This window comes from Syngnathus acus, chromosome 13 (assembly GCF_901709675.1).
Source record: "Syngnathus acus chromosome 13, fSynAcu1.2, whole genome shotgun sequence".
Lineage (NCBI taxonomy): Eukaryota > Metazoa > Chordata > Actinopteri > Syngnathiformes > Syngnathidae > Syngnathus > Syngnathus acus.
This window is the reverse complement of record NC_051098.1, coordinates 7139928-7164489: the sequence shown is the minus strand read 5'-3', so window position 1 is coordinate 7164489 and position 24562 is coordinate 7139928. Positions and strand designations below refer to the sequence as shown.

Genomic DNA, 24562 nt, shown 5'->3' with positions numbered 1-24562 from the left:
TTCGTTATAACTACCGCTTTCTGTGGCGCCATTATCAGAAAAGATTAAGGAAAAACATTCTTGAGAAGCTTATCTTCAATGTTCACCGAGCTCAAATTTTGGTGACTTCACGCGTAGTTATGGTTTGAACTCAAAACATTTAGTTTGATGCAATTTTTTTCCCCGGGACATTTTCTACTTGAGAGCTTTAAAATTAGAATTTACATTTTGAAGGATCTGACACCGTTAACAAGAATATGATATAATGGAAAATTGTGACAATTAGATGCGGATATAATGTAATTATATGACTCTAAATGGAAAAACAGCCATTATGAACATAGGTCTGCAGCCAGTGTCCTTCCAGATGCTTCCGGATCGGGAAGCCACTCAAAACCGTTTCCGCCGCCATTGCGGATTTTGGATAGAAGATCAGCCGTAACCACAGCCGCTATCCATCTTGTGGTGCGGAGTGCATAAGAACTAAACACTGACACACTGGGCTGCAACGTTTGGGTGGCGCTTTTGGGAGCAGTGCGATTTTATCGTGGTTTTGTCTCAACGGACTTGCTCCGACCTACACGTACCGTAAGGAGGTCGTAAGCTAGCGCGGTGCTGCTGCTCTGCTAGCTAGCACGGCGGCTAACATTTAAGCACTCTGGAGAACGCCGAGGAAAACACCATGTCGCAAATCTTGCCTATCCGCTTCCAGGAGCACCTACAGGTATGTAGGCACATTCGGTAGTGATATGAAACGCGCGACTGCTTTATGAATCGAGTTCTTTACAACGGAGTCGTATGACAGCTCGCTAGCCGAGCTAACGTCAATACCCGCAGCAAATAAATGACCTCCCCTCCCCCGTTTAGCATCAGCTAACAAATAGCCTTCAAGGCTAGCATCTCATTCATTGTCACCAAAGACACTGCGCAGCCCAATTCACCTTTTGACATGAGCAAAATTGGCAAATCGTTCTATTTAACATTTTCGCCGCCCTTCGGTGGACCGTCAGTGTGATTTTGATTTGCACACGCCTTCATTTTTAAATGTTAGCTCGTACCGTCATGAATGTGTCATGAGGGATGCTTGCAGTCACGTCATGAAATCGCGGCTTCATTGATTCAACGTGGAATTTGTATAAAAATGACGCGTTTAGTCATCGTGCTTTTATGCAACATATTTGGATTGATGTTTTGATGTCCAAAATTTCTCCAATGACTATTCTGACAGGATGAGTCAAACAAGAAACCGTGTTCAGCTGCTCTGAATTCATACAGAAGCGTCTGTTTAAAAACATTAGAAAAAATAATTTCTATTATACACACACGTTGTGTGTGCGTGTGTGTGTGTGTGTGTGTGTATATATATATATTTGTATGTATATATATATATATATATATGCGTTTGTGTATACATACATACAATTACCTACATATTGTGTTCCGTCAATATATAAGCTTGATATTGTGATAGTTATCATTTGCAAATCTTTTGTGATACTATCGCGATTTAGTCTGCAATTCCCGTACCTGGTGTGGTAGCTCCTACTTTTACAGCCCAGATGTCAAATCCAAGGCATGGGGGCCAGATCTGGCCCGCCACATTATTACGTGGTCCACAAAGCCAAATCATGTGCATTGATTTCATGTTATTTTACCAATTACAAAATTGCAATTTGTCTTCACTTTGTTGTGAGATTGCAGGCAGTTTTGTTACCAAACCCCTTTTGAAATTAAGAAATAATCAATTCTTTTTTTTTTTTTTTTTTACTAGCTTCTGATGACAAAATTAGTTGTCCATATATTTGTGTTATGTGTGTATGTGATATTATGCGGCAATCATACATTTCTGGTATGTGGCTTCAGACTTCGCAGTCAGAATGGCCCTCTGAGGCCATAACTATGATGTGGCCCGAGACCAAAATGAGCTTGACACCTGTCATACAACAACTGTTAATTACTGTTCAATTAGTAATTTGACAGTGACATTTTGTCTATTTGGTGAAATAAAAATAAAAAAAGTGAAATAAGAATGTGTTCACATTAAAACTGATCGAATCCTAAAGTCTCTGCTCTGAACCCAATGTATCCGGCCGGGTAGGATACATTTAGTCTAAATTAAGTGCTGCTCAAACTTGATCTAGTTATTTCAGTCTTTGCTTAAAGCAATATGAAAAACTTAAATTGGGTGTCATCTGTCCTAACAAACATACTCTATCTCCTGTCACTGGAGGGCTTTGCTATTTGTATTCTACTAAGACAAATTGTCTTCATATTCCAGCTCCAGAACTTGGGCATCAACCCAGCTAACATTGGGTTCAGCACTCTGACAATGGAGTCAGATAAGTTCATCTGTATAAGAGAGAAAGTGGGTGAGCAGGCTCAGGTTGTCATCATTGACATGGCCGATCCCAACAACCCCATCCGCAGGCCCATCTCTGCAGACAGCGCCATCATGAACCCTGCAAGCAAAGTTATTGCTCTTAAAGGTAAGTAAATAGCATCCCTAATTGTTCATTATTTTACAAGGCAGTGTGCAATTTGTCCTCAAATTCAAGCCAAAATAGTTTACGACTTAATTGAAAACTTTTTCTGTACACATACACACGGGTCATCTGTGTCGTTTATTCGGCATACCTCATTCGTTTGTGCAGACATATAAAATAGTGTCATTAATGTGAAGTTTTATCATTGTGAGTTGATATTAAGTTATTCAGTAAAACTGATGGTAAAAAAGTCATGCTGTCATGAATGCTTTGTCTGTTTTTGTTTTTGCTCTTTTTTCATTTCCTTAATGCTCTCTTATGTTTGCAGACGGTGAGTTGAATTTTACAAATCATGAGTTGTCAAAGTGTATCCCTGTATGCACTTGTCTTGACACGAATGCACAATACCGGTCATAGATTTAATGAATGCTTGGCATCGGATTAGTAACAGTGTCAGATGAGATTTGTAGTGTTGTTTTAATTATTTTTATTATTTTCATTAGTCTTAGTGCAGCACATAGAGCCTTAGAATTTAATTCATACAAGTAGCCCTTCTAATGGGCAATACAGATATATACTATGTTCATGAATTTTAGTTAATTCTTCGATTTGACAAATGATGAAAATTAAGTTTTCAGAATAACTTGATAAGCAAGACTATATTCTCTTTAAGTCAGTTTCCAGGTAAAAGACCATTTTTCAGATAAAAAGATATTTTAGGATATTGTAAAGAAAACAATTGACTTCCCCTCTAAAGACCCTTTTTCTGTTTTCTGAGTTTTCCGCTGTTTAGCAGTATCACAGGACATTTTAAACTCCCCTTGCCCCAAAATTAAAAACATGCCTATGCCCTCCAATTCTCATGGTCTATTCAGCTGCTGCACACATAACACATCACTGGTGATTTGGTTGGATCTATATTGCTTATTTTGTGTTGTATAGAACACTGCAGATCATATTTTATGAACAAACAAATTAGTCGGTGTTAGTGCATCTGTCCAGCAACCTTCCCATCATTACATCATCTGTATGCTTTGTAGTTCCCTCTTGCAAATCTGCATTCAGACCTAACCCAAAGTCTGACATCTCTCATTTTAGAATTTCATTCTCATTTGTGTTATTTCTCTTAAGATGGTGAGCCACAGAGGTTATTGTTTCATGTACTAGATGGAGGCTCTGAATTAATCTGCTTTAAGCTAAAGTGACGAACCATCGGAATAAAAAATCCAGAAGCTCAACAGACGTATTTGTCATTGCAGTAACAAGAAGAAAATCATCCAGAAGCCTCTGTTTAAATTATTAGAAAGAATATGATCTATTAAGTTTGCTTGAAGAATAATTCTTTTGAACAAGGCATTTTACCGAAGTTAGATACTGACTCTGGGTTAATATTGAAGAAACAGAAAAAGAAGTGAGCATTTATGATTTGCTGCATTCTCTTTGAATATACTGTGGAATATAAATCTTTTTTTCTTTTTTGTTGTTTTGAACCACAAGGTGATGTTTGCGCCGAACTTGCGCCTTCCTCACCGCTTGCCTGCCTCACACGCACCCTGTTGCTCCACTCGCAAAGCTGCTCTGAATTTTGTACAATTTGATTGGCCGAGTCATGTCATTTGGCAGGCGTTACAATGCACGCAATTGGTCTTTGTATTCCGAGTGTGTATGAGAAAGCTAACTGATAGTTCTGCACAGTAATACACGAGTGCCATTACCAATGTTACCCAATGTGTTGGTATGACCGCAGAGAAAACTAAATACCTCTTAATGTCTCTGTCTGTGGAATGTACCCAATAAGGCCATTGCAGCGACACCAAGTCAAGTAATTGTATTGACACATAGAAGTATGCAGTGCTTTGTCAGTCTGAAAACAGTTTGCGAAAGTCTGTCAAGCCATAAATTGGGGGTTTTGTCCACATACCGGGGGGGTTTGCATATCCAGCCTTGAATGTGCACACGTCAATGAACTGAATGCAGATCTACCACAATGTAGTTCCCCTTTTGTTGGTCTTGCCTCTTGATTTGATACTGCCTTGTTGTGTGGTGCTTTCCTATCACTGAAAGCAAACCTTGACTCCCTACTCTAACAACTGGAATTTGGTATTTGTCCCCTCCTCCCCCCATTGTCTGATGTGGGTGATGTGTAGTAGCTTAGATGACTCAATTTTCTGTCGAATAATTATCTTCTCACAAGCGTGTGGTGTTAAAACAAAACAACTTGTCGACTCACATTAACCTTGATGTGAATACTTTCAGCGGCCAAGACCCTGCAGATCTTCAATATTGAAATGAAGAGCAAGATGAAGGCTCACACAATGACAGATGATGTGACCTTCTGGAAGTGGATCTCGCTCAACACAGTTGCCCTGGTCACAGACAACGCGGTCTACCATTGGAGCATGGAGGGCGACTCTCAGCCAGTCAAAGTCTTTGACCGCCATTCCAGCCTGGCAGGCTGCCAGATCATCAATTATCGAACTGATGCCAAACAGAAATGGTTACTGCTAATCGGCATTTCTGCACAGGTACCAACTGTGTGGCCATCAGCTTTTCTACAAAACTGTTCATCTGTATTAGACTGTATATATATTTTTAATGGATCATTGAGATGACAAGAATGTTTACAAAGTGTTCAATGTTGTGCTACCTTAGTCACAAGATGGTTTTTTGTCACCGGTCAACATTTATTTGTTGTAATGTAATATTCAGTTTGTTGGTCGGGATATTGCATTGTGTGGGAAAAATTGTGATAAAGCTCCAGTGGGATGTATTGTGATCTACAATCCTATATTCTCAGTTAGTGTAGTAGTTTGACAGTTATTTATACAATGTGTGTATTTCTTCGTTGAAGTCCATGTATGTATCAATCTTTTGTTATGGCTTATGTTCTCCAGCAAAACCGTGTTGTTGGAGCAATGCAGTTGTACTCGGTGGACAGGAAGGTTTCTCAGCCCATTGAAGGTCATGCGGCTGGTTTTGCACAATTCAAGATGGAGGACAACACAGAGGAGTCAACTCTGTTCTGTTTTGCTGTTCGAGGACAGGCAGGCGGAAAAGTAAGATCGTGCACCTGAATGATGCGTCATATTATATTTCAATTTCACTTTTTGCGTCTTCTTTGTTTTGTTATTCCTTTATAGCTCCACATAATTGAAGTCGGCACTCCACCAACCGGGAACCAGCCATTTCCGAAGAAGGCTGTAGATGTATTTTTCCCTCCAGAAGCCCAGAATGACTTCCCTGTTGCCATGCAGGTATGAAGGATGATAAGTTGTTTATGTAAACAACTGTTATTCAGGGTTCCCGCGGATCCTTAAAAAGTCTTATAAAGGATTGAATCCATGAATCTAAAACAAGGCATTATTTGGCATTAAAATGTCCCAAATCATTCTTTCAAAAGTCTTAAAAATGTTGATTAGTTTGACCTGTGATGTTTTCCACTAACATAATTTTAATGTTGTTATAAGAAGTTGGTATTCTAATTATGTTTCTATTGTCTGTATTTTTAGATAAGCTCCAAGCAAGATGTAGTCTTTCTTATCACCAAATATGGCTACATCCACCTGTACGACTTAGAAACGGGGACCTGCATCTACATGAACAGGATTAGTGGAGAGACCATTTTTGTCACTGCCCCTCATGAGCCAACTGCTGGTATCATTGGGGTCAACAGGAAAGGACAGGTATGGAAAAAAGTGAAAAAAAAAATCTTGACATGGAATTGCTTGGACGCCTGTTCTTCATTTTCTTTTGCATCTATACTGTACCTAGAAATACGTATATATTTATACATAGATTTGCAAGGTCACTGCACAAAGGATTCATTTGACTGATTTCTGTGCAGCTAGCGTGAGTTCAGTTTATGATTAAATCAAAGTATATAATACCTTTCTCCCATACATTGATGGACAAGGCAGACCCTATTCCCCTAATGAGTATATGAAAATTGACTGATATTCATGAGATTTGCAAATTGACCTTGGTGTACCAGCACTTTTAGTGCGATAGGAGCAGCAGAAGAGTGCAGCTTGTTGAGGCAGACTTGAGTCTAATCTTGTTATTGCTCTTAAATCTCACCTGCATCTCCACCACGCAGAGCTTATAGGGTATTATGCAAACAAAATGTGACACAACACGCAAGAATTTGAAGAGTCTGTATAAATTAGCAATATGTCAAACCGATAAAGATGTTTAGAAAGTATTTGGGGTCAAATATGCAACTCAGAAGTGCTAAAATGTGCTTTCTCAGGTGTTATCGGTATGTGTAGAAGAGGAGAACATTATTCCCTACATCACCAATGTGCTCCAGAATCCAGATCTGGCTCTCCGCATGGCTGTCCGCAATAACCTTGCCGGGGCTGAGGAATTGTTCGCCCGCAAGTTTAACACCCTCTTTGCTGCAGGGAATTACTCAGATGCGGCCAAAGTGGCAGCTAATGCCCCGAAGGTACAGTCAAGTTCTAGCTAACCTTTTTACCTCAAGCAAAATCATTGTTCCAATCAATTGCACCTTTGACTCTGGAACATCGAGTAACATCGCAACATTTATCATTGCCAACATCACCCCTCAATTTTAATTAGGACACTGTGATGTCATTTAATGACTGTCGTCACCCATCTGTTTGTCGTTCTCCAGGGTATACTGCGAACACCAGACACCATTCGCAGGTTTCAGAGTGTTCCTGCTCAACCAGGCCAGCGGTCACCACTACTTCAGTATTTTGGTATTTTATTGGATCAAGGCCAGCTTAATAAGTTTGAATCTCTGGAGCTGTGCAGGCCGGTCCTCCAGCAGGGCCGCAAACAGCTGCTAGAGAAATGGCTGAAAGAAGACAAGGTCTGTGCACTGGGTGGTTTTATAGCTGGCAATGCTTTTGTCTACCACAATAGGCTTTTAGCGCTGTCTTGACTGATTTATCTGTCCTGTTTTGCTTACAGCTGGAGTGCTCAGAGGAGCTTGGAGACCTGGTGAAGTCGGTGGATCCCACGCTTGCGCTCAGTGTGTACCTGCGAGCAAACGTCCCCAACAAAGTCATTCAATGTTTTGCTGAAACTGGCCAGTTCCAGAAGATTGTACTGTATGCCAAGAAGGTTTGTTTTTGTGTCTTGTTTGCTGTTCTTCTTTACCATATATTGATAGTTTGAGCAATAGTCTTTTTGTAAACTAATACAATCATCATTGAATGCATATGGTGAGCTACGTCCATGTTTTAAATTTCAAATTACATTTCCAAAAATTAATTTTACTCTACAGCATTGTCACAAAAGAATAATGAATTTTTCTTACATATATTTTTATATATAATTTTTCCTATATATAAGGTTGGCTACACTCCAGACTGGATCTTCTTGTTGCGGAATGTAATGCGGATCAGCCCTGAACAGGGGCTTCAGTTCTCCCAGATGTTGGTGCAGGATGAAGAGCCTCTTGCTGACATAACACAGGTACAAACAAAGGAAGCAAAAAAAAATTTAATTGAGTTCATGATAATGGTAAAATGATTTTGCCTTGAACAAAATGGCAATTGTTTCTTTCTGTGTCTAGATTGTAGACGTTTTCATGGAATACAACTTGATCCAGCAATGCACATCTTTTCTGCTGGATGCCCTGAAGAACAACAGGCCCATGGAAGGACCATTGCAGACACGTCTGCTGGAAATGAATTTGGTCCATGCGCCACAGGTACATAAAGAAATAAAATGAGAAATATTCATGTTCATGCATTGATTTTTGTAATTTTGTCATTTTCAGTTATTTCAAGAACAAAAAGTGGCTTTAAGTATCCTAAAGTCCTCTGGTGATTTTTGCAGGTCGCAGATGCTATTCTGGGCAACCAGATGTTCACCCATTACGACCGTGCCCATGTGGCACAGCTGTGTGAAAAGGCTGGTCTCCTTCAAAGGGCGCTAGAACATTATACTGATCTGTATGACATTAAGCGGGCAGTGGTGCACACTCACCTTCTCAACCCAGAGGTACACTGGCGATTTTCTAATTGTTTCCATAGGTACTGACCCTTTTACTTACAGAATCCTAATTGTCACTCGTTTGTGCCCTTCTAGTGGTTAGTCAATTTCTTTGGCTCACTGTCAGTGGAGGACTCTTTGGAATGCCTTCGGGCCATGCTCTCTGCTAACATCCGCCAGAACCTGCAGATTTGCGTTCAGGTTGCCTCCAAGTACCATGAGCAACTCAGCACTCAGAGCCTCACTGAACTTTTTGAGTCCTTCAAGAGTTTCGAAGGTACACCTTGAGAGTTAGATTTGGAGAGTGCAAACAAGTTGTAACACGCTGTCACATGATTTTGTCTTTCAGGGTTGTTCTACTTTTTGGGTTCCATTGTCAACTTTAGCCAGGACCCAGAGGTTCACTTTAAATACATTCAGGCTGCCTGCAAGACGGGTCAAATCAAAGAGGTGGAAAGAATTTGCAGAGAGAGTAACTGCTATGACCCTGACCGTGTGAAGAACTTCCTCAAGGTCAAAGATGTCTTCAAGCTGCACACTCGGGACATGAAAAAACATTCTCCCTGCATACATCAACTATTTTTTCTTCTCTGCAGGAAGCCAAGTTGACTGATCAACTGCCATTGATCATTGTATGTGACCGCTTTGATTTTGTCCACGATCTGGTCCTATACTTGTATCGCAACAGTCTGCAGAAATACATTGAGATCTATGTGCAGAAGGTACAATGCTGATCTGAGCTTTTTAGTCAACATTTACTCTATATAGGGCAAAAGTCTGACTCCACATTTCTGATGTTCTGCAGGTAAACCCAAGTCGTCTCCCAGTGGTAATTGGAGGTTTGCTGGATGTCGACTGTGCTGAGGATGTTATCAAAAACCTGATCATGGTCGTTAGAGGACAGTTTTCCACAGATGAACTAGTTGCTGAAGTGGAGAAGAGAAATCGGTAAGAGAAGGAACAAACTGTCATGCACTGAAAGAACAATTTGGCTGCTTCCTAACCACTGTGCTGTGGAACACTGGCTCCGTAAGAGCCACAAGAAATGACCAACTAGATTTCCTCAGCCAATAACGTATAGTGATCTTCCACTAAAGCAGAAGATGCAATTAACCTGGAGCAATAGTACAACAACAAAAATACAGCCGAGTGTTTAATTAAACAGCACACTCAGTTTGGAAAATGAATGAATATTTTTGTTTGTTGGTGTGCTGTGAGAAATTCCTGATGGAGTGCATGTGCATAGCCAAATAAGTGTTGGGAGACACTTCTCAACAAATGAAATTCCGTCTTTCTTTTTCCCAACAGACTGAAGCTCCTGCTCCCTTGGTTGGAAGCTCGTATTCATGAAGGCTGTGAGGAGCCTGCGACCCATAATGCCCTTGCTAAGATTTACATAGACAGCAACAACAACCCCGAGCGCTTCTTGAGGGAGAATCCTTTTTACGACAGCCGTGTAGTGGGCAAATACTGTGAGAAGAGAGACCCCCACCTAGCCTGCGTGGCCTATGAAAGAGGACAGTGTGACCAGGAACTAATTCATGTGAGTTGTCATTGAAGGCCAAGAGTATTACACCGACCCACATTTTTAACAGATTTTTGTCAAATGTTATACGTGTGTATTTTTTACTTTTTTTTTTCTTCAACATTTTCAACTGATTTTTGTCAAATGTTATAGGTGTGTAATGAAAACTCGCTGTTCAAGAGTCTGTCACGCTACCTTGTGCGCCGCAAGAATCCTGAGCTGTGGGCAAGTGTGCTGCTGGAGACCAACAACTACAGAAGACCACTTATTGATCAGGTCTTACATCTTTGTGTTATTTGTATTCAATCGTGCAAAATCTAGTAAACATGTCTTGCAAATGTATAGAACACACTGTGCAAGACTTTGTCAAGGTCTTTTTCCTCTTGAACTGGAAATGCATTTTTCTGTCCTTGTGAAAGCTTCTGTTTTATAAATGTTGTGCCATTGATGTGTTTTTGTGATGCAGGTTGTCCAGACTGCCCTGACAGAGACCCAGGATCCAGAGGAAGTGTCTGTTTCAGTGAAGGCTTTTATGACTGCGGACCTTCCCAATGAGCTCATTGAGCTTCTGGAGAAAATTGTCTTGGATAACTCTGTCTTCAGCGAGCACAGGTATCATGAAATGTCATTGCTTTTATTTTTTCACCCATAGCTAAAAATCTATTTTCTCACTGAGATCTTCTTGTCTTGTGTATATGTTAGAAACCTCCAGAATCTGCTCATCCTGACAGCGATCAAAGCCGATCGGACCCGCGTCATGGAATACATCAACCGTCTGGACAACTATGATGCCCCAGATATTGCAAACATTGCTATAAGCAATGAGCTCTTTGAGGAGGCCTTTGCTATTTTTAGGAAATTTGATGTCAACACATCTGCTGTGCAGGTCAGTGACTTTTATGCTGCACTTGGTTATGCTTCATGATTTTATTAGCCCGTGTATTTTACTGGAATACTGTCCTATCATATTTAGGTTCTTATTGAGCACATTGGTAATTTGGACCGAGCCTATGAGTTTGCCGAGCGCTGCAACGAGCCTCCAGTGTGGAGTCAGCTGGCAAAGGCCCAGCTGCAAAAGGGCCTGGTCAAAGAAGCTATTGACTCCTACATCAAGGCTGATGACCCATCTGCTTACATGGAGGTGGGGCAAGCTGCAGCTCAGAGTGGTAAGTGTCATGTCATAGTTTCTTGTTTGAACGTTTGAGAGAAAACACGATTTGTGTGAAAATCATTTGAAATGGTCAAATAAAAGTCGTGTGCTGTGTGTAGGAAACTGGGAGGACCTTGTAAAGTTTCTGCAAATGGCCCGAAAAAAGGCCCGTGAGTCTTACGTTGAAACAGAGTTAATCTTTGCTCTGGCAAAGACCAACCGCCTAGCAGAGCTAGAAGAGTTCATCAATGGACCCAATAATGCCCACATCCAACAAGTAGGTTCTGAGACGCATCAAATTCTATCATTTGTTGTTGCCAATTGATTCTGTCTTGACTCATCTTTTGCCTGCCCTTTTCTTTAGGTGGGTGACCGTTGCTATGATGACAAGATGTATGAGGCAGCCAAACTGCTTTACAACAACGTGTCTAATTTTGGTCGCCTGGCTTCCACTCTGGTGCACCTTGGAGAGTACCAGGCAGCTGTGGATGGTGCTCGCAAGGCCAACAGTACACGCACCTGGAAAGAGGTGAGAAATGACAGATTAGTTTTGAATGCAATTAACTGCTCGTCTGATTTTAGCCTTTACCCAGTATTAAAGTGAAAGTGCTCTACAGTCCTCATGAGTCCATTCTCTCTTACTTGTAGGTGTGTTTTGCGTGTGTCGATGGGAAAGAATTCAGGCTTGCCCAAATGTGCGGCCTGCATATTGTTGTGCATGCCGATGAGCTGGAGGAACTCATCAACTACTATCAGGTACAAAGCATCCTTTTTACATGCACTGAGTACATGCTGATATTCAAGAGAATTATAAGGCAGAAAAATAGCCTAGCCTTGTAAAAGAACAAAAAGATTTGAATGAGGTATACGTCTGAACTGCTTCAGGACCGCGCCTACTTTGAGGAGCTGATCACCATGCTGGAGGCTGCTTTGGGACTGGAGCGGGCTCACATGGGAATGTTCACAGAGCTGGCCATTCTCTACTCCAAATTCAAACCCCAGAAGATGAGGGAGCACTTGGAACTTTTCTGGTCCCGTGTGAACATTCCAAAGGTATACCCAGGGAACCATCACACCATTTATTAACAACATTAAAAAAATGATGTTTACTCCATATGTTCTTGAAGGGATGATGTTGCCATGACTTTTGATACAGGCCTTTGTTGGTAAGACCCAATAATATTTATTGATGACGATGATTGATGACTTTTAAGGTTCTCAGGGCGGCCGAGCAGGCCCACCTCTGGGCAGAGCTAGTGTTCCTCTATGATAAATATGAGGAATATGACAATGCTATCATCACCATGATGAACCATCCTTCTGATGCCTGGAAAGAAGGCCAATTTAAAGACATTGTCACCAAGGTGGGGCTCCTGTACGAAACAAACTTGCTTATCGTCAAAATGTGTTCTCATTGTAAACTTTTTGATTTTTCCAACAAGGTGGCAAACGTGGAGCTGTACTACAAAGCCATCCACTTTTATCTGGAGTTCAAACCTTTATTATTAAATGACCTGCTCATTGTTCTTTCCCCAAGACTGGACCACACACGTGCTGTCAATTTTTTCACCAAGGTGAGTGCTTTCCTCATTTTATGCCACTGTTTTGTTTGGTTGATTAATGCACAACCCCATGCAAATATGAGCCTGAAAAAAATTATTTACATAAGTGAAGCATTGCACAGATTGGTAAAGATGGTTTTCATTTGTAATCATTATTAATTTATTTTCTGATTCATCTGTTCAGGTGAAGCAGTTACCTCTGGTTAAACCATATTTGAGGTCTGTCCAGAATCACAACAACAAGTCAGTCAATGAGTCTCTCAACAACCTCTTCATCATCGAGGAAGACTATGTGGTATGATGTGGCACTGACTTTTTATTTACTGTTATTTGGTTTGAATAAATGTTATATGCCTGTTTGTTTCACTTTTATGTACTTTGAACTTTCCGAGTGACTTGCCATTGCCACCAATGACGGGTCAAACCGAAAGTCACAACAACTTTCCATTGTCGAAGCGGTCATTAAAACAATCATTCTCTCCTTGTTAAAATTGTTTTCATCTGTCTTGTTTGCTTATTTACAGTCACTACGCACTTCCATTGATGCTTACGACAACTTTGACAACATCTCGCTGGCCCAAGGCCTCGAGAAGCACGAGTTGATCGAATTCAGAAGGATCGCAGCATACCTTTTCAAGGGCAACAACCGCTGGAAACAGAGTGTTGAGCTTTGCAAGAAAGACAAGCTCTACAAGGTGCGTTGTGGCAGCACTCACATGAACTGTATACTTGCGTTATGTTCACACAGGCACCACCTGAACCATTACCACGTACATTTTTTATGTCCCCTTGAGCAGGACGCCATGCAGTATGCGTCAGAGTCCAAAGACATTGAACTGGCCGAGGAACTTCTTGCGTGGTTCCTGGAGGAGGACAAGAAGGAGTGTTTCGCTGCCTGCTTGTTCACCTGCTACGACCTGTTACGACCTGACGTGGTGCTTGAGACTGCTTGGAGGCACAATATCATGGACTTCTCCATGCCCTACTTCATCCAGGTCATGAGGGAGTACCTCAGTAAGGTGGGTCATTCACACATGAAGAAAATAAAACACCACATTAATTGGGAAGAACAACATACAGTGGATGTATTAACGAGGGTGTAAGAAAACGATAACACTAAAACCTACGTAACTACATTTATAGAAAAGAATGTTCGTGATGTAGAGAGTTCGGTAGTGATGGGCACCTTCACAGTGACGTTCTCCCTGCGAGCAAATGTTGGAAAATACTGTTCACAAAATTTCACATGGCGATCCTATTAGATGGATTCTTCAGAATTTGTGTTTTCCTTCCACACCGTTCTATTTGCAAATACTGTTAACATCAGGCGGTGTAGCACAAGTCCATATGCCTGCACCTAAGTCGCTGCGTGTACATTCAGAATATTCTTGCTCCCTTGATTTTCCTCTTATGTCCTTCATGTGCCATCACTGGTGTTATTCTTTTTCACTTGGGTTTTCATCCACTCAAGCTACTTCCCCATACAAATGTGCTCCAGAGGAGATTTGTGGCAGTCGTAATCACTTTTCACGTTGGATGGAATAAAAGTTCATATTAAGCGGTAGATGTCCGTTATGGCATCTTTGACTTGCAAGTTACTGAGGCTTTTACAACCACCATGATTATTAATTAAATAGCGCTGCAGCATTATGCTGCATTTAGTGGAAAGGGAGTTCAAACTCGTCAAAACCTTATTTGTGCCTTAGTAGCGCTTTTAAATTGTTGTCATGTGCATAAGCAGGTTTTGCCCTCTGCATTTAACCAATCACAAATTCACCTTAGACACATAGCAAGTACACATCATTATACTCACACTGGAGCAGTTTGGGATGTTAAGGTTCCTTACTCAAGGGAAACTTTACTATGAAATCCCATCAAACCTTGGGCCAAATTCTGAACTACTGTACTTTGCCTTAGTAGTGAGGTTCACATTTGTATCAGAAGTGGCATCTCCTGCATCTCTTCTATGTTTTTGTGTTGTCTTTCAATGTTAAATTGTCCCCTGTTTGCTTGTTTCTCACTGTCAGTTTCTATTGTGGGAGACTTCCACTTGCTTTTTTTTTCCCTTAAGTTGCCTCTCTGAATTTCCTTTCCAGGTTGATGCGATAAAGGAAAAGGTGAACGTTGAATCCATTTCCTAATCATCCTTTTTGACTCGCTGTCCTATAACCTGTAGTAGTTTGGAGGGCTAAAATTAGCAGGAACTGCATGATTCCCCCTCCCACTTTGTCACTATGCTGCTTTCACGTGTACAACTCTCTGCATCTTCACTAGACTACAACTATTTCCCCACAATCCAGAGTGGGGCTCTTCACATCACATCTTTACGGCTCTTCTGCTGGGCTGTTGGCTGGGAGGGTCATACCATATTTCCTCAAATAGTTTTGTACACTAACATTCAGTATGCCCTAATTATTGTATACTCGAGTGCATTGACCATTTAGTCAGTAAAGCTCCTTGCTCAAGGAGGGAGATACAAAATAGGGAGCAGTTTCATAAAAAGTCTTTCGATTTATTTCTGTTTGGATTGTCAAAAAAGAAAGAATGCTAAATTAACAAAAGATTTTGTGGTTTTATTCCATGAGTGGTTTGGCCATTATAGTCTTTACTGGTTATAGACGAAATTGATCTTCAGGGTGTTCAAAAAAAGAAATGATCACTTGAAATATGAAGCAAAATTAAAGGTTTTGGTTGGAATATGAGTATGGATAGTAATAAATCAATAATTAGATCATAGATTTCCCCCCTACCTTGTGGTATTCCGTGCTAATGAGTAAATAGATGCCCCTGGGAGCTATCTGAGGAAATGCGTTTCTCCAAAAAATATTTTAATGGCATCGTTAGTTTGGGGATTGTCACCAAATGACCTGGCTATCACGAAACTCTGTTCGTAGCCTCCTTCTCGAGGCTGACAGGAATCAGTCAGTAAAGCTTCCAACCCCTCTTTAGTGTCAACGAGTGAAAAGTGCCACTCTGGATCACTACCTTCAGTGTCAGGTCTTTTTCCGATTACTTTGAATGTGAAACTGGTGGTTAGCTACCCCTCGACACCATCCTGTGATTATTAGCTGAGAGCATTTTCTCTAGGTATACAATGAGTTTCAATTCTTTCTTCATGGTGTTTTCCAGCGTATGTCTACAATATGCTTCAATTGATTCCTGTGCTTGAATAGTACATTAAAACAAATATCGGGTACACAGAGATGAATATGTGTTCAGTGATTTCTTTAAGCATCCCTCCCAACATCGTTGTCAAACAGTTAAAAAGAAAATAATATGCAGCTCGGGTCGTGTATTCAGTAAAGCTACATGATGTGTGAAGCAACACGCATGCACTGCCCCTCCCTCGATAACATCAGCAGCACCGGGCAAGGAGAAATCGTTGTTGGCTGTGCCTGCTTCTGGAAACCTTCAAGTGGCTGTACAAGAGCATCCTGTCTGCCCTCTTTCTCGCTCCCTCCACTATGGCGCTGTGCTTCTCTTTTCTCTTTCTCACGCATTCTTAAAGAGGAACGTAACCAAAAACTGCTGCTACCGCATGTCTCTCAACCCTTCTCTTTTCGAAATGCAACAGCCTGCTCAACCAGATTGACTGACATTGATATACTACACAGTATGTACAGAACTAAACCCAGTACCAGGACAGGGACACCTCACTTAACCTGTGCTTCATCAAAGTTCAAGCTTCTGTTGTTCAAGCTGCATATTTCATAACTCAATTTGCTGGCTGCTTATTTCGTTTGGATTCTGCTGGTAATTTTCTGCTTCTCAGCGACTACCTGGCAAAAATGTAATGTAGTCAAGAACCGAAAACAACCAAAGTTATATTTATATTGTCTTTTTAAATCTCTGTGCCACTTTTTTGTCAAACCTCCCCAAGGATTATACATTTTAGGACACACTACACACCTATGTCTTGATGAAACATGTTTATTTTTGAGGAGGCAGACCTACCTCTGTTGCATATATACGGCTAGACAATGGTAATTACATATTTCATTACTACAATGACTAGGGTGGACTGCACGTTGAGTCCGAAATCTAAACAAAAGCAAGAACAAACTTCAAAGTGTCTGTGCAGGAAGCCACAAAGACAGAGGGTGCATTTTCCTCTTGCAGTCAACACTTCTACTAACACTTCTAATTTCATGTGTCAATTAGTGTACAGATCTGTGAATGTGGCGCATACAGCGGACATATTGCCAGACACAATTTGGTAACAATGGCGCCAAAGTCTGAATGATTCACTAACAGACACGTTTTCAGAAATAGGCGCCTCAAAAGTTGACTTGATGTTTGATTTCAGCCTTGAAGGATGGCAAGCCCAACGCAGAGCCCATTACTGCATTTGTATACAAGCAATTAAAAGGTAATTTTCCCACAGCACATGCTTAATTTTGAGGTCAAACTTGTACAAGGATAAAACCTACCTATATTTTGTTTTCTGTAACACTTTAATATTATCGTAAAAGTAAAAATATTGATTATTATCTGGAGGCAGCGTCTTTAGTGACAATAATGGATGCCTCCCGCATTTGCAGCTGCCCTCTAATTGACGAATTACCGTTAATAACGACATAGATAAAATGTGAATTAGCTCCAATTACATTTTTAGAGCAGCCAAACATAAGAAGAGGTCAGTTGTACTGGTGACAGGTTGGTTCTCTACATACTCTCAAATCGTAGCGTAGATGATTGGGTGGCTGGATGGGTGGGACCATCATTGTTATAATCCGTCTATAACTCCTCCTCCTGCCCCCCGTAACACCACATTAGACTGTGTGTTCCTTAAACCAAAGCGGATTAGACCGTAATTAGATGCTTATAGCACTTTAGTTATACACTAGTGGCTTTAGTCACTTACTGGAGGACCTTAAACTGCACATTGTCACTCAAATGTGGACGGTGCTCATCTCCTCCGCCTGTCAGGAATGGTCCCATCCTTCAGCCAGTGAAATAACCCTGAGGTCAGTTTTTACAAACCTGGCGTCTTCAAAAGCCTCCGCCCAAGTTGCTAAACCACCAAGCTAGTTCTCACGCCACTGATGTTCTTTTCTTCAGGTGGACAAGCTCGAAGCCTCTGAGTCCCTGAGGAAACAGGAGGAGCAGGCCACAGAATCTCAACCAATTGTTTATGGTAAATGAATGCACTGCTGCTCATTCCCAGGGATGTACACTTGCCGTTTGGGGCCACGTCGCGTTCTTACTTTTTTATTTATTCGTTTATTTTCAGTTAGCCATTTTAGCTGCGTTAATGCAATTCTTTCCAGATTGAAATTTTTTTTATTTTTTTTACCAGATTACATCATTTATTATTTTTATTTTTTTGTTATTTTGTTTGTTTTTGGGAGGGGGCTGATTTCATGTAATGTGGAAATTCCAAAGGCATGACTGTTAAATGAAAAAAAAGGAATAGAGAAATGGAACAGGGCCAGCGTATTACATGTCATTGCAAGCTTTTTTTGACGAAGATTGTTGTGTTGTTTGCTTGACAGGCACACCACAGCTGATGCTCACTTCAGGCGCCAATGTTGCCGTACCACCTCAGCAGGCGTACGGCTATGGGTACACAGCAGCACCAGGCTATGGCCAGCCGCCACAGGCCAACTTTGGATATGGCATGTGAACACCCACTCCATGACCTTTCACCCTGTCCACTCCCCCCCACCTCTTCCTCTCTTTGTGTTCTTCTCCAGCCTCCCATGGTCTTCTACCCTCAACAGAGGCCACAAGCAAGCAACAGCCCACTTTTATTTTGTATTTATATTCTTACTATTGTTACAACATTGTTGTCATGTTTGAAGAAAAACATGTTCATGCTATGAAGGACTTTTATTTGTATTGTTTGAACTGAAATTGGACCACACTTGCAATCCCCACATTCCATATTTATAACCCCTTGTTTAGAAATGTTTTTGTATGTTCCTGTCATGTTTTTGTTTGTTTCGTTTTGATTTTTGAATTGTTTAAGTGGACTTGCTTAAGCTGAGCATACTTTGAAGTAGGTGGAGGAGCATTGGATTTTGCACTCGTGAAGAAATTCCTGTGGAGAGAAGCTCTTACGTTTTGATGTATGGAACTGTGTCTCGTTTAGTCTGTTTCAATCCATTACATCATTGTCTATTTTGAGGAGAGAGAGAAAAATGTTACATAGAGTATTTGAACATTTATCGCCATTCGAATGGCTACCCCTAGCAACACTAAGTACAGTCATGATAGTATATTCTGCACAGGTGTGTAGCTTTATTGAGTTTTAAATGCATTCAGATGTATGTCACTTTATGATTGAGCCTGTGAGTGTGTGTGCGTGCGTACGTGCGTACGTATGTGAATTAAAGATGGTCTAAATAAGAATTTTAAACCCTCTTGCCCTGTACAGGTGGTACCTGCCAGATATTAGCTCTCCTCTATGTGTTTAGGTGACCTCTTGTGCCGTGTACAGTGCTTGTGTGAGACTGTATTTGTGTATGTGCAAGGGCGGGACCACGTAGACGTTTATCACGCACGCGTGTGTGCGTGTATTTACGCTGAGCCCTCGCTGCTGAGGTCTGTTTATGCCAGGTGTTGTGACGTTTCCCTCGGGTCACCATGACGTTTTATTTTCATTCCTTTTTAGCGTGTACAGATGTGAACATGATTTTAAACATTGTAGACGGTGAGGCAATGCTCCCACGCACATACCAATGTCCTTCACCTCTCTCATCCTCCGAAAACAACAAATGACTTTTTGATGTCCAAATGACAGCTCGGTGAAACCCACGACATGTAGGTTGCATGTGTAGATGGTTAAGAAAAAAGGTCTCGGTACAGCCAGAACGGTGTCCAATAAGAGCCTGTATTTACCTTGATGTACTTCCTTACATCTCTCAAAGTGTGTGCGTGTGTGTGTGTGTGTGTGTGTGTGTGTGTATATATAAAGTGTCACCCTGCTTAAGTTCAATTCCTATTTGTTGTCATAAGGGGGCTCGAAAGGGGCTCTGCCATTGAAAAAGTAAAAGACCTAATATGACCTAACTGAAAGGGAACTACTAGCCTAAATAAAACGTAAAAATGGTCAAGTATCTTCTGTCCAGTCTGTATGGAAATGTGGTTTGGAATTAGAATGTTGGATTACAAGCAAACATGATGATACAGTGGTAAATCAAGAGACAGACTCGGCTCCAGATGTATGTTTTGGATGAATTAAAGTAGCCATGCTTTCCTCTCCACTTCACCGCAGTACTTCTCACTGAGCCCCGTTGCCCTGCGAGTGGACAAAAATGCATATTTACACAAACACCTTGAGAATTGTCTACAAGTACCACCTGCACTTACTTGAGCTCCTTCAGCTTCTTCTGTTTAATTTCACTGATGCGCTTGCGTCGCTGCCGGACCTCCTCACTCAGTCTCTCCGCCTCCTTAAATGTCTCTTTGCGCTTGGCAATGTTGGCCTGCTCCAACTCCTTCACCTGCTGCCTGATGACCTCGGCATGGCGCAGCGCTTTCTGACGCTGCTTTTTGTCCTCCTCCTTCTGTCTGACACTCGCCTCTTGCTGAACCCTAAATGTGGCACAAAGCAGCCTTACCAAAGGAGGTACAGAGATCCTCCGAACGGTGTCCAGTGACCGTGTGACTGTCGTCTCTCACTTTAGAACCCTCTCAAACTCAGCCTTCTCTCGGCCAGCCTCCATGGATAGGAGCTGCTCTTTACGCTGGACTTGCTCTAGGCGAGCAGCGCGAAGCATGGCCTCCTCCTGAGCCTTCTTGGCAGCCAACTCCTTCTCCTTCCTTCTCCATTCTCTGTCCGCAATCTCCTGGTTCCTTTTGGCACGGAGTTCATCCTTCCAAATGCATCCACACACAGATGCTTTTAGAGTAGCGGTTCTCATCGATTTCATTGCGTGCCACTCGTCACTGTTGTAAACCAAAGCCCCCTTTGCAGGTTTTCACTACTTGTCGCCGAAAATCACTTCGTATTTAGAGGATGTACCATTCAGTATTGAAATATTTGAGAAAATAAGTTGTAATTCTTAACCTGATCAGCCTTGTGGTCTTTCGCCCTCTCCTGCTGAGCTCTCAGCCTGGCGATCTCCAACTCCTTCTCCCTCTTCATCCTCTTCTGTTCCGCTTCATATTCGGCCTCACGTTGCTTCGGGAGAGATTAAAGTCAAAGGTAATGGCAAACAAGAACGCATCTGTCCATTTACTTTCTATAGTACTTGACTTCATTTTGTCACAGGTACGCTGAAACCTACCCCAGCTGAATTTAGGGCGAGAGGTAGTTTGAGTACCCCGACCTTACTTTAAACAGATGAATATGGCAAATTCTTTAACTTCTACCACTCAGTATCAATCCACCATTTAATTTCCGCTATATTTATCTGTAGGTTACTGATTATTTTTCTAGGTGGGAGCTAGCTGACAATTTTCTATCAAGGAAACATTACAGGTAATCATCAGATGGGACAATTGTCCTTTTTGAAATTATCAACCCCCCCGCTGACCAAATGTAGTCTGACACCCCGAAACGTTTGATCCTAGAACCCCTGTTCAATAAAACTACAAAAGTATTTCCAACATCAAGGTGATGCAGGTCTGACCAATTTGTTTCTGATGTATTCCATTTCTCTCATGTCCGCCATCTTCTCCTCCTCCCTCCTCAGCTCCTGTGCCCTCAACGTCTCAGTATTGATGCGCATGACCTCCTGGTGCAGATGCTGCTGTTCCTCCCTCTTGTTCTGCAGGGACTGGAACAATACAGGCAATTCAGTGTACTGTATGTATTTTACTGACCATCTTAATTTGTGGTACCATGAGATCCTCCATGTTCATCTTGACTTGTTTCTCTCTGGTCTGATGTTTCTCCTGCTCTTTGAGCTCCTCTTGTACCAGCTTGTCTTCCAGACGCTGCTGGATCTGCTCAAAGATTTGTTGTTTCCCACTGGAGCACACAGACAACACACTCCTGATGCCATCAGCATGAGAAGGGTGGTGTGTTTTTTTTGGGAGCTGATTGATCACCTGATCCTCTCATGCTTACGCATTTCATCAATCTGCTCCAGCCTCTCCAGAAGCCTGCGGCGTTCAGCTTCCATCATGGCATCTAGGCGCCTCTCCTCCTCCAGCATCTCCTTCTGAATCTGCTTCTTCTCCTGGATTTGGGCATCTCGTGTGGCTTGACACTGAGCGCCAAGAATCGCCTGAGGAGCTCGCAGATGGGGAGTTTATGACTTACTTTCTAAAGAAAATATATTTTCTTGTAATTTACTTTGACATTATGCCCGTTTTGAACGTTAAGTTGAGTTAGATACGCTAATCAAACAAACAAAATGCCCTCGCCCCAAATAGCTGCCTTAACTGCACATATATTTCCTACCTTGTTGAGCTCTCGAATCTCCTCCTCCTGCTCCATTCTCAGGGCCTTGGCTCGCTCCAGCAGATGCTGCCTTCGCTCGTGAGCCTCCAGTTCGATCTCACTCACAGCCTGCCTCTCCTGACGGCACATGTCGGCCTCAAACATCTGCCGCTTCCTTTCTTCAGCTGCCCGCTAGGATCAAGAATGCTGTTCAAGGTAAAGTCAGCAAGTAAATGTTTTTGAAACGATTTCTACCATTTCATTCTCTTTTCTACTCTTGTGTGTCTCCTTTATGGCCTCCTTCTCCCCCTTGGAGAGAACCTTGGATCTGAAGGTGATCCGCTTAAAGTCAGCTGATGGCAGAATGATGGACTGTCCAGAGGGGTCACTGCATGGGACTCTGGCCACACAAGAGTGTAGTTATACCTTCTGATTAATCACAGTAAGTTAGCAAAGACTGACCCAAATGGAAATTCCACAAAATCCACTAATCTCATAGTATACACACAAGGCATGATATCCTTTCCAAACTTTTCCATCATCTTGTCTTAATTTGGGTCGCAGGTCAGCAGGAGCCTATCCCATCTGATTTTGAGCAAGTGGCTGGAAGTGAGATTTTGGCCAGATAACAAGTCCATTAAATCTAAAAATGTTGCCTACCTGAGATTGCGTACAAGGTCTTTGGTGACTATTTGGATAGTCTTGCCGATCTGCTTCTGCACTGGAACATCCTTTACCTTCGAGGCCGAATGTGATGACCTCTAAACAATAAAAACACACTCATCTGACAGTTGACAGATGCAGAAGGTAAAGGACACACACTCACCTGTGTGGTCTTTCCAAACAGGTTCTCATCCACCTGGGATGAGGGGGCTCGTGTGCGATAGCAATGTTGTCTTCTCAAAGTTGAAGTGGAAGAGGTCTCACTCTGCAAAGTTTACACTTCTCCAATAATTATCACTGTCTGGTTCTATTAACGTTAACGACTCATGAATGTGATTGACTGTCTGTCGCTTTATATTTACAAGCATACAAATCTAATATATTATTAGTATTAATATGATATTCATGATAAGGTATACATTTTCCATTTACGAGCCATTAAATAAATTATGTACTATAAAATAATATAAATGTGCTTTTTGTAACATCAAAAACTGATGTATTGTCCATTCCACCCTCACCCCGGTCTTATTTTTCGTCCATTATTTGCAAAGCAAATTACACTAGTTCAGAATGAATCGAACTTAGGCAGAATTAAAGCTTCCCCAAAAAAGTGAAAACATCAGGGAAAAAAACTGCACAAACCATACCATTTCTTCTACGTCCGGATGTAGCTGAGACAGGGATTTTTTTTGTCACAAAAATAGAAAAGAGCAATACCACTAAAAGTTTCTGCTGCCTGGAGCGCGTGACAAGAACCTCCGTGGTAATGTTGTGTTGTTTCTATAGAAACATGATAATACAGCAAGGAAGAAGGTGTTTATAATTTTTCTTAGATATTTTGGAAAAAAATAAATCCAAGAGTCAAAAATATTTCTAATTCCAAACGATGTTTGTTTGTTTGTTTGTTTAAAACTTTTTATTTTGTCGTTTTTGGAGAATGTCTGTCTCGTGCCACAAAGAATCGATAGGAGGCGCAAGTGTACCCGAGCGTTCGGCACTCCTTTTAGATAGGAAAGTAAAGAAGAAAAAACCCGAAGAAGGGGCGGTCTTACACCAAAAGTGAAAACGGGTGGATGAGTAAACTGAAAGATAAAAATCGAAGCTTTATGTTGTAGCGTTATTCACGAACATCGTATCATTGAGTTAAATAAAATACAATAACGTCCACATTGGCTCGTTGTTATATTGCAACCTGGCATATGTTACCGGCCGCTTTTAATTGCTAACGACGTATTCGAAGCTATGTTAAAATGCACGTGTTGTTTTGTGTTACAAAAACTGATATTTACGAGACAGTTTTCTATAATTCTGTGCGTTTAGCGGTAAAGGTTGCCCAGTTGCAATCACGCCTCGTTGAGTGTCGACAAATAAGCGGCGGCGATTGGCTCACGTGATGCGGAAACATCATGGCCACGAGAATTCATTGAGAATAAATATTGTTCAAAACGATGCACACTAATATGAAAATAGTGGGGATAGAATCCCGTTTGATTTAGCAGTTTGAATTTTAAAAAAATTGTTATATGGTATTTTAAATAACAATTTTAAAGAAAAGTGAAAGTAAATTATTAACGTCATTAGTCCAAGGGTTCCATAACATCCCCTGTTGAGCAAACCGCAACATCGATCAAGGACATTGTTAAATCGTGATAATTTTGCAAAACAGTGACAATATTGTTTTCAGGATTCTTTTTTCATAACATACAACATACCGGACCTATAATACCCGCCCAAGAGGTCAGATTAAATCATTTGTGGTGTTTGAGAGTTGACCATTAACTTGTACAGATTGCAAACAGCCCTTAGTTGCAAGCAGCAGCTGCTGCTACATCGATCTTGAAGCAAAGTTCACCGGCAGGCACCGTCTGCTGATCTCCTCTCTGAATTCTCTTTTCA

The 24562-nt window shown here is 41.4% G+C and overlaps 2 protein-coding genes across 8 annotated transcripts; one reads left to right on the top strand and one right to left on the bottom strand.

Moving 5' to 3' along the window:
* The first annotated feature begins 343 nt into the window (after nt 1–343).
* Nucleotides 344–19720, top strand: LOC119132959 (clathrin heavy chain 1-like). Of its 7 annotated transcripts, none has more exons than XR_005100019.1 (34): nt 344–703; nt 2258–2465; nt 2791–2793; nt 4719–4987; nt 5357–5518; nt 5603–5716; nt 5972–6145; nt 6712–6909; nt 7099–7299; nt 7401–7553; nt 7785–7907; nt 8008–8145; nt 8274–8438; nt 8526–8706; nt 8779–8942; nt 9026–9151; nt 9235–9377; nt 9738–9972; nt 10108–10230; nt 10421–10566; nt 10657–10840; nt 10928–11120; nt 11224–11381; nt 11469–11633; nt 11753–11860; nt 11990–12157; nt 12319–12468; nt 12547–12678; nt 12851–12961; nt 13191–13361; nt 13464–13685; nt 14763–14783; nt 16973–17035; nt 17728–17804. XR_005100019.1 is itself a non-coding variant. In XM_037268523.1 (34 exons), the coding sequence occupies exons 1-34, from the start codon at nt 662–664 to the stop codon at nt 18290–18292; spliced, it is 5058 nt and encodes a 1685-aa protein (XP_037124418.1). In that variant the 5' UTR covers nt 345–661; the 3' UTR covers nt 18293–19720. The 7 variants fall into 7 exon arrangements, 5 of the variants coding, with proteins under 5 accessions (XP_037124422.1, XP_037124418.1, XP_037124419.1 ...); XM_037268523.1 differs by lacking the exon at nt 16973–17035 and adding an exon at nt 18162–19720 and having other exon boundaries at nt 345–703; nt 17728–17803; XR_005100020.1 differs by lacking the exon at nt 14763–14783.
* Nucleotides 19481–23432, bottom strand: cfap45 (cilia and flagella associated protein 45). The gene is made up of 12 exons (XM_037268528.1): nt 23314–23432; nt 22827–22928; nt 22661–22761; nt 22256–22400; nt 22022–22192; nt 21667–21845; nt 21457–21586; nt 21246–21392; nt 20681–20794; nt 20293–20486; nt 19981–20205; nt 19481–19909 (listed from the first exon to the last, which is right to left on the bottom strand). Exons 1-12 carry the CDS (start codon nt 23314–23316, stop codon nt 19849–19851), a joined length of 1572 nt encoding a protein of 523 aa, XP_037124423.1. The 5' UTR covers nt 23317–23432; the 3' UTR covers nt 19481–19848.
* Nucleotides 23433–24562: the final 1130 nt, after the last annotated feature.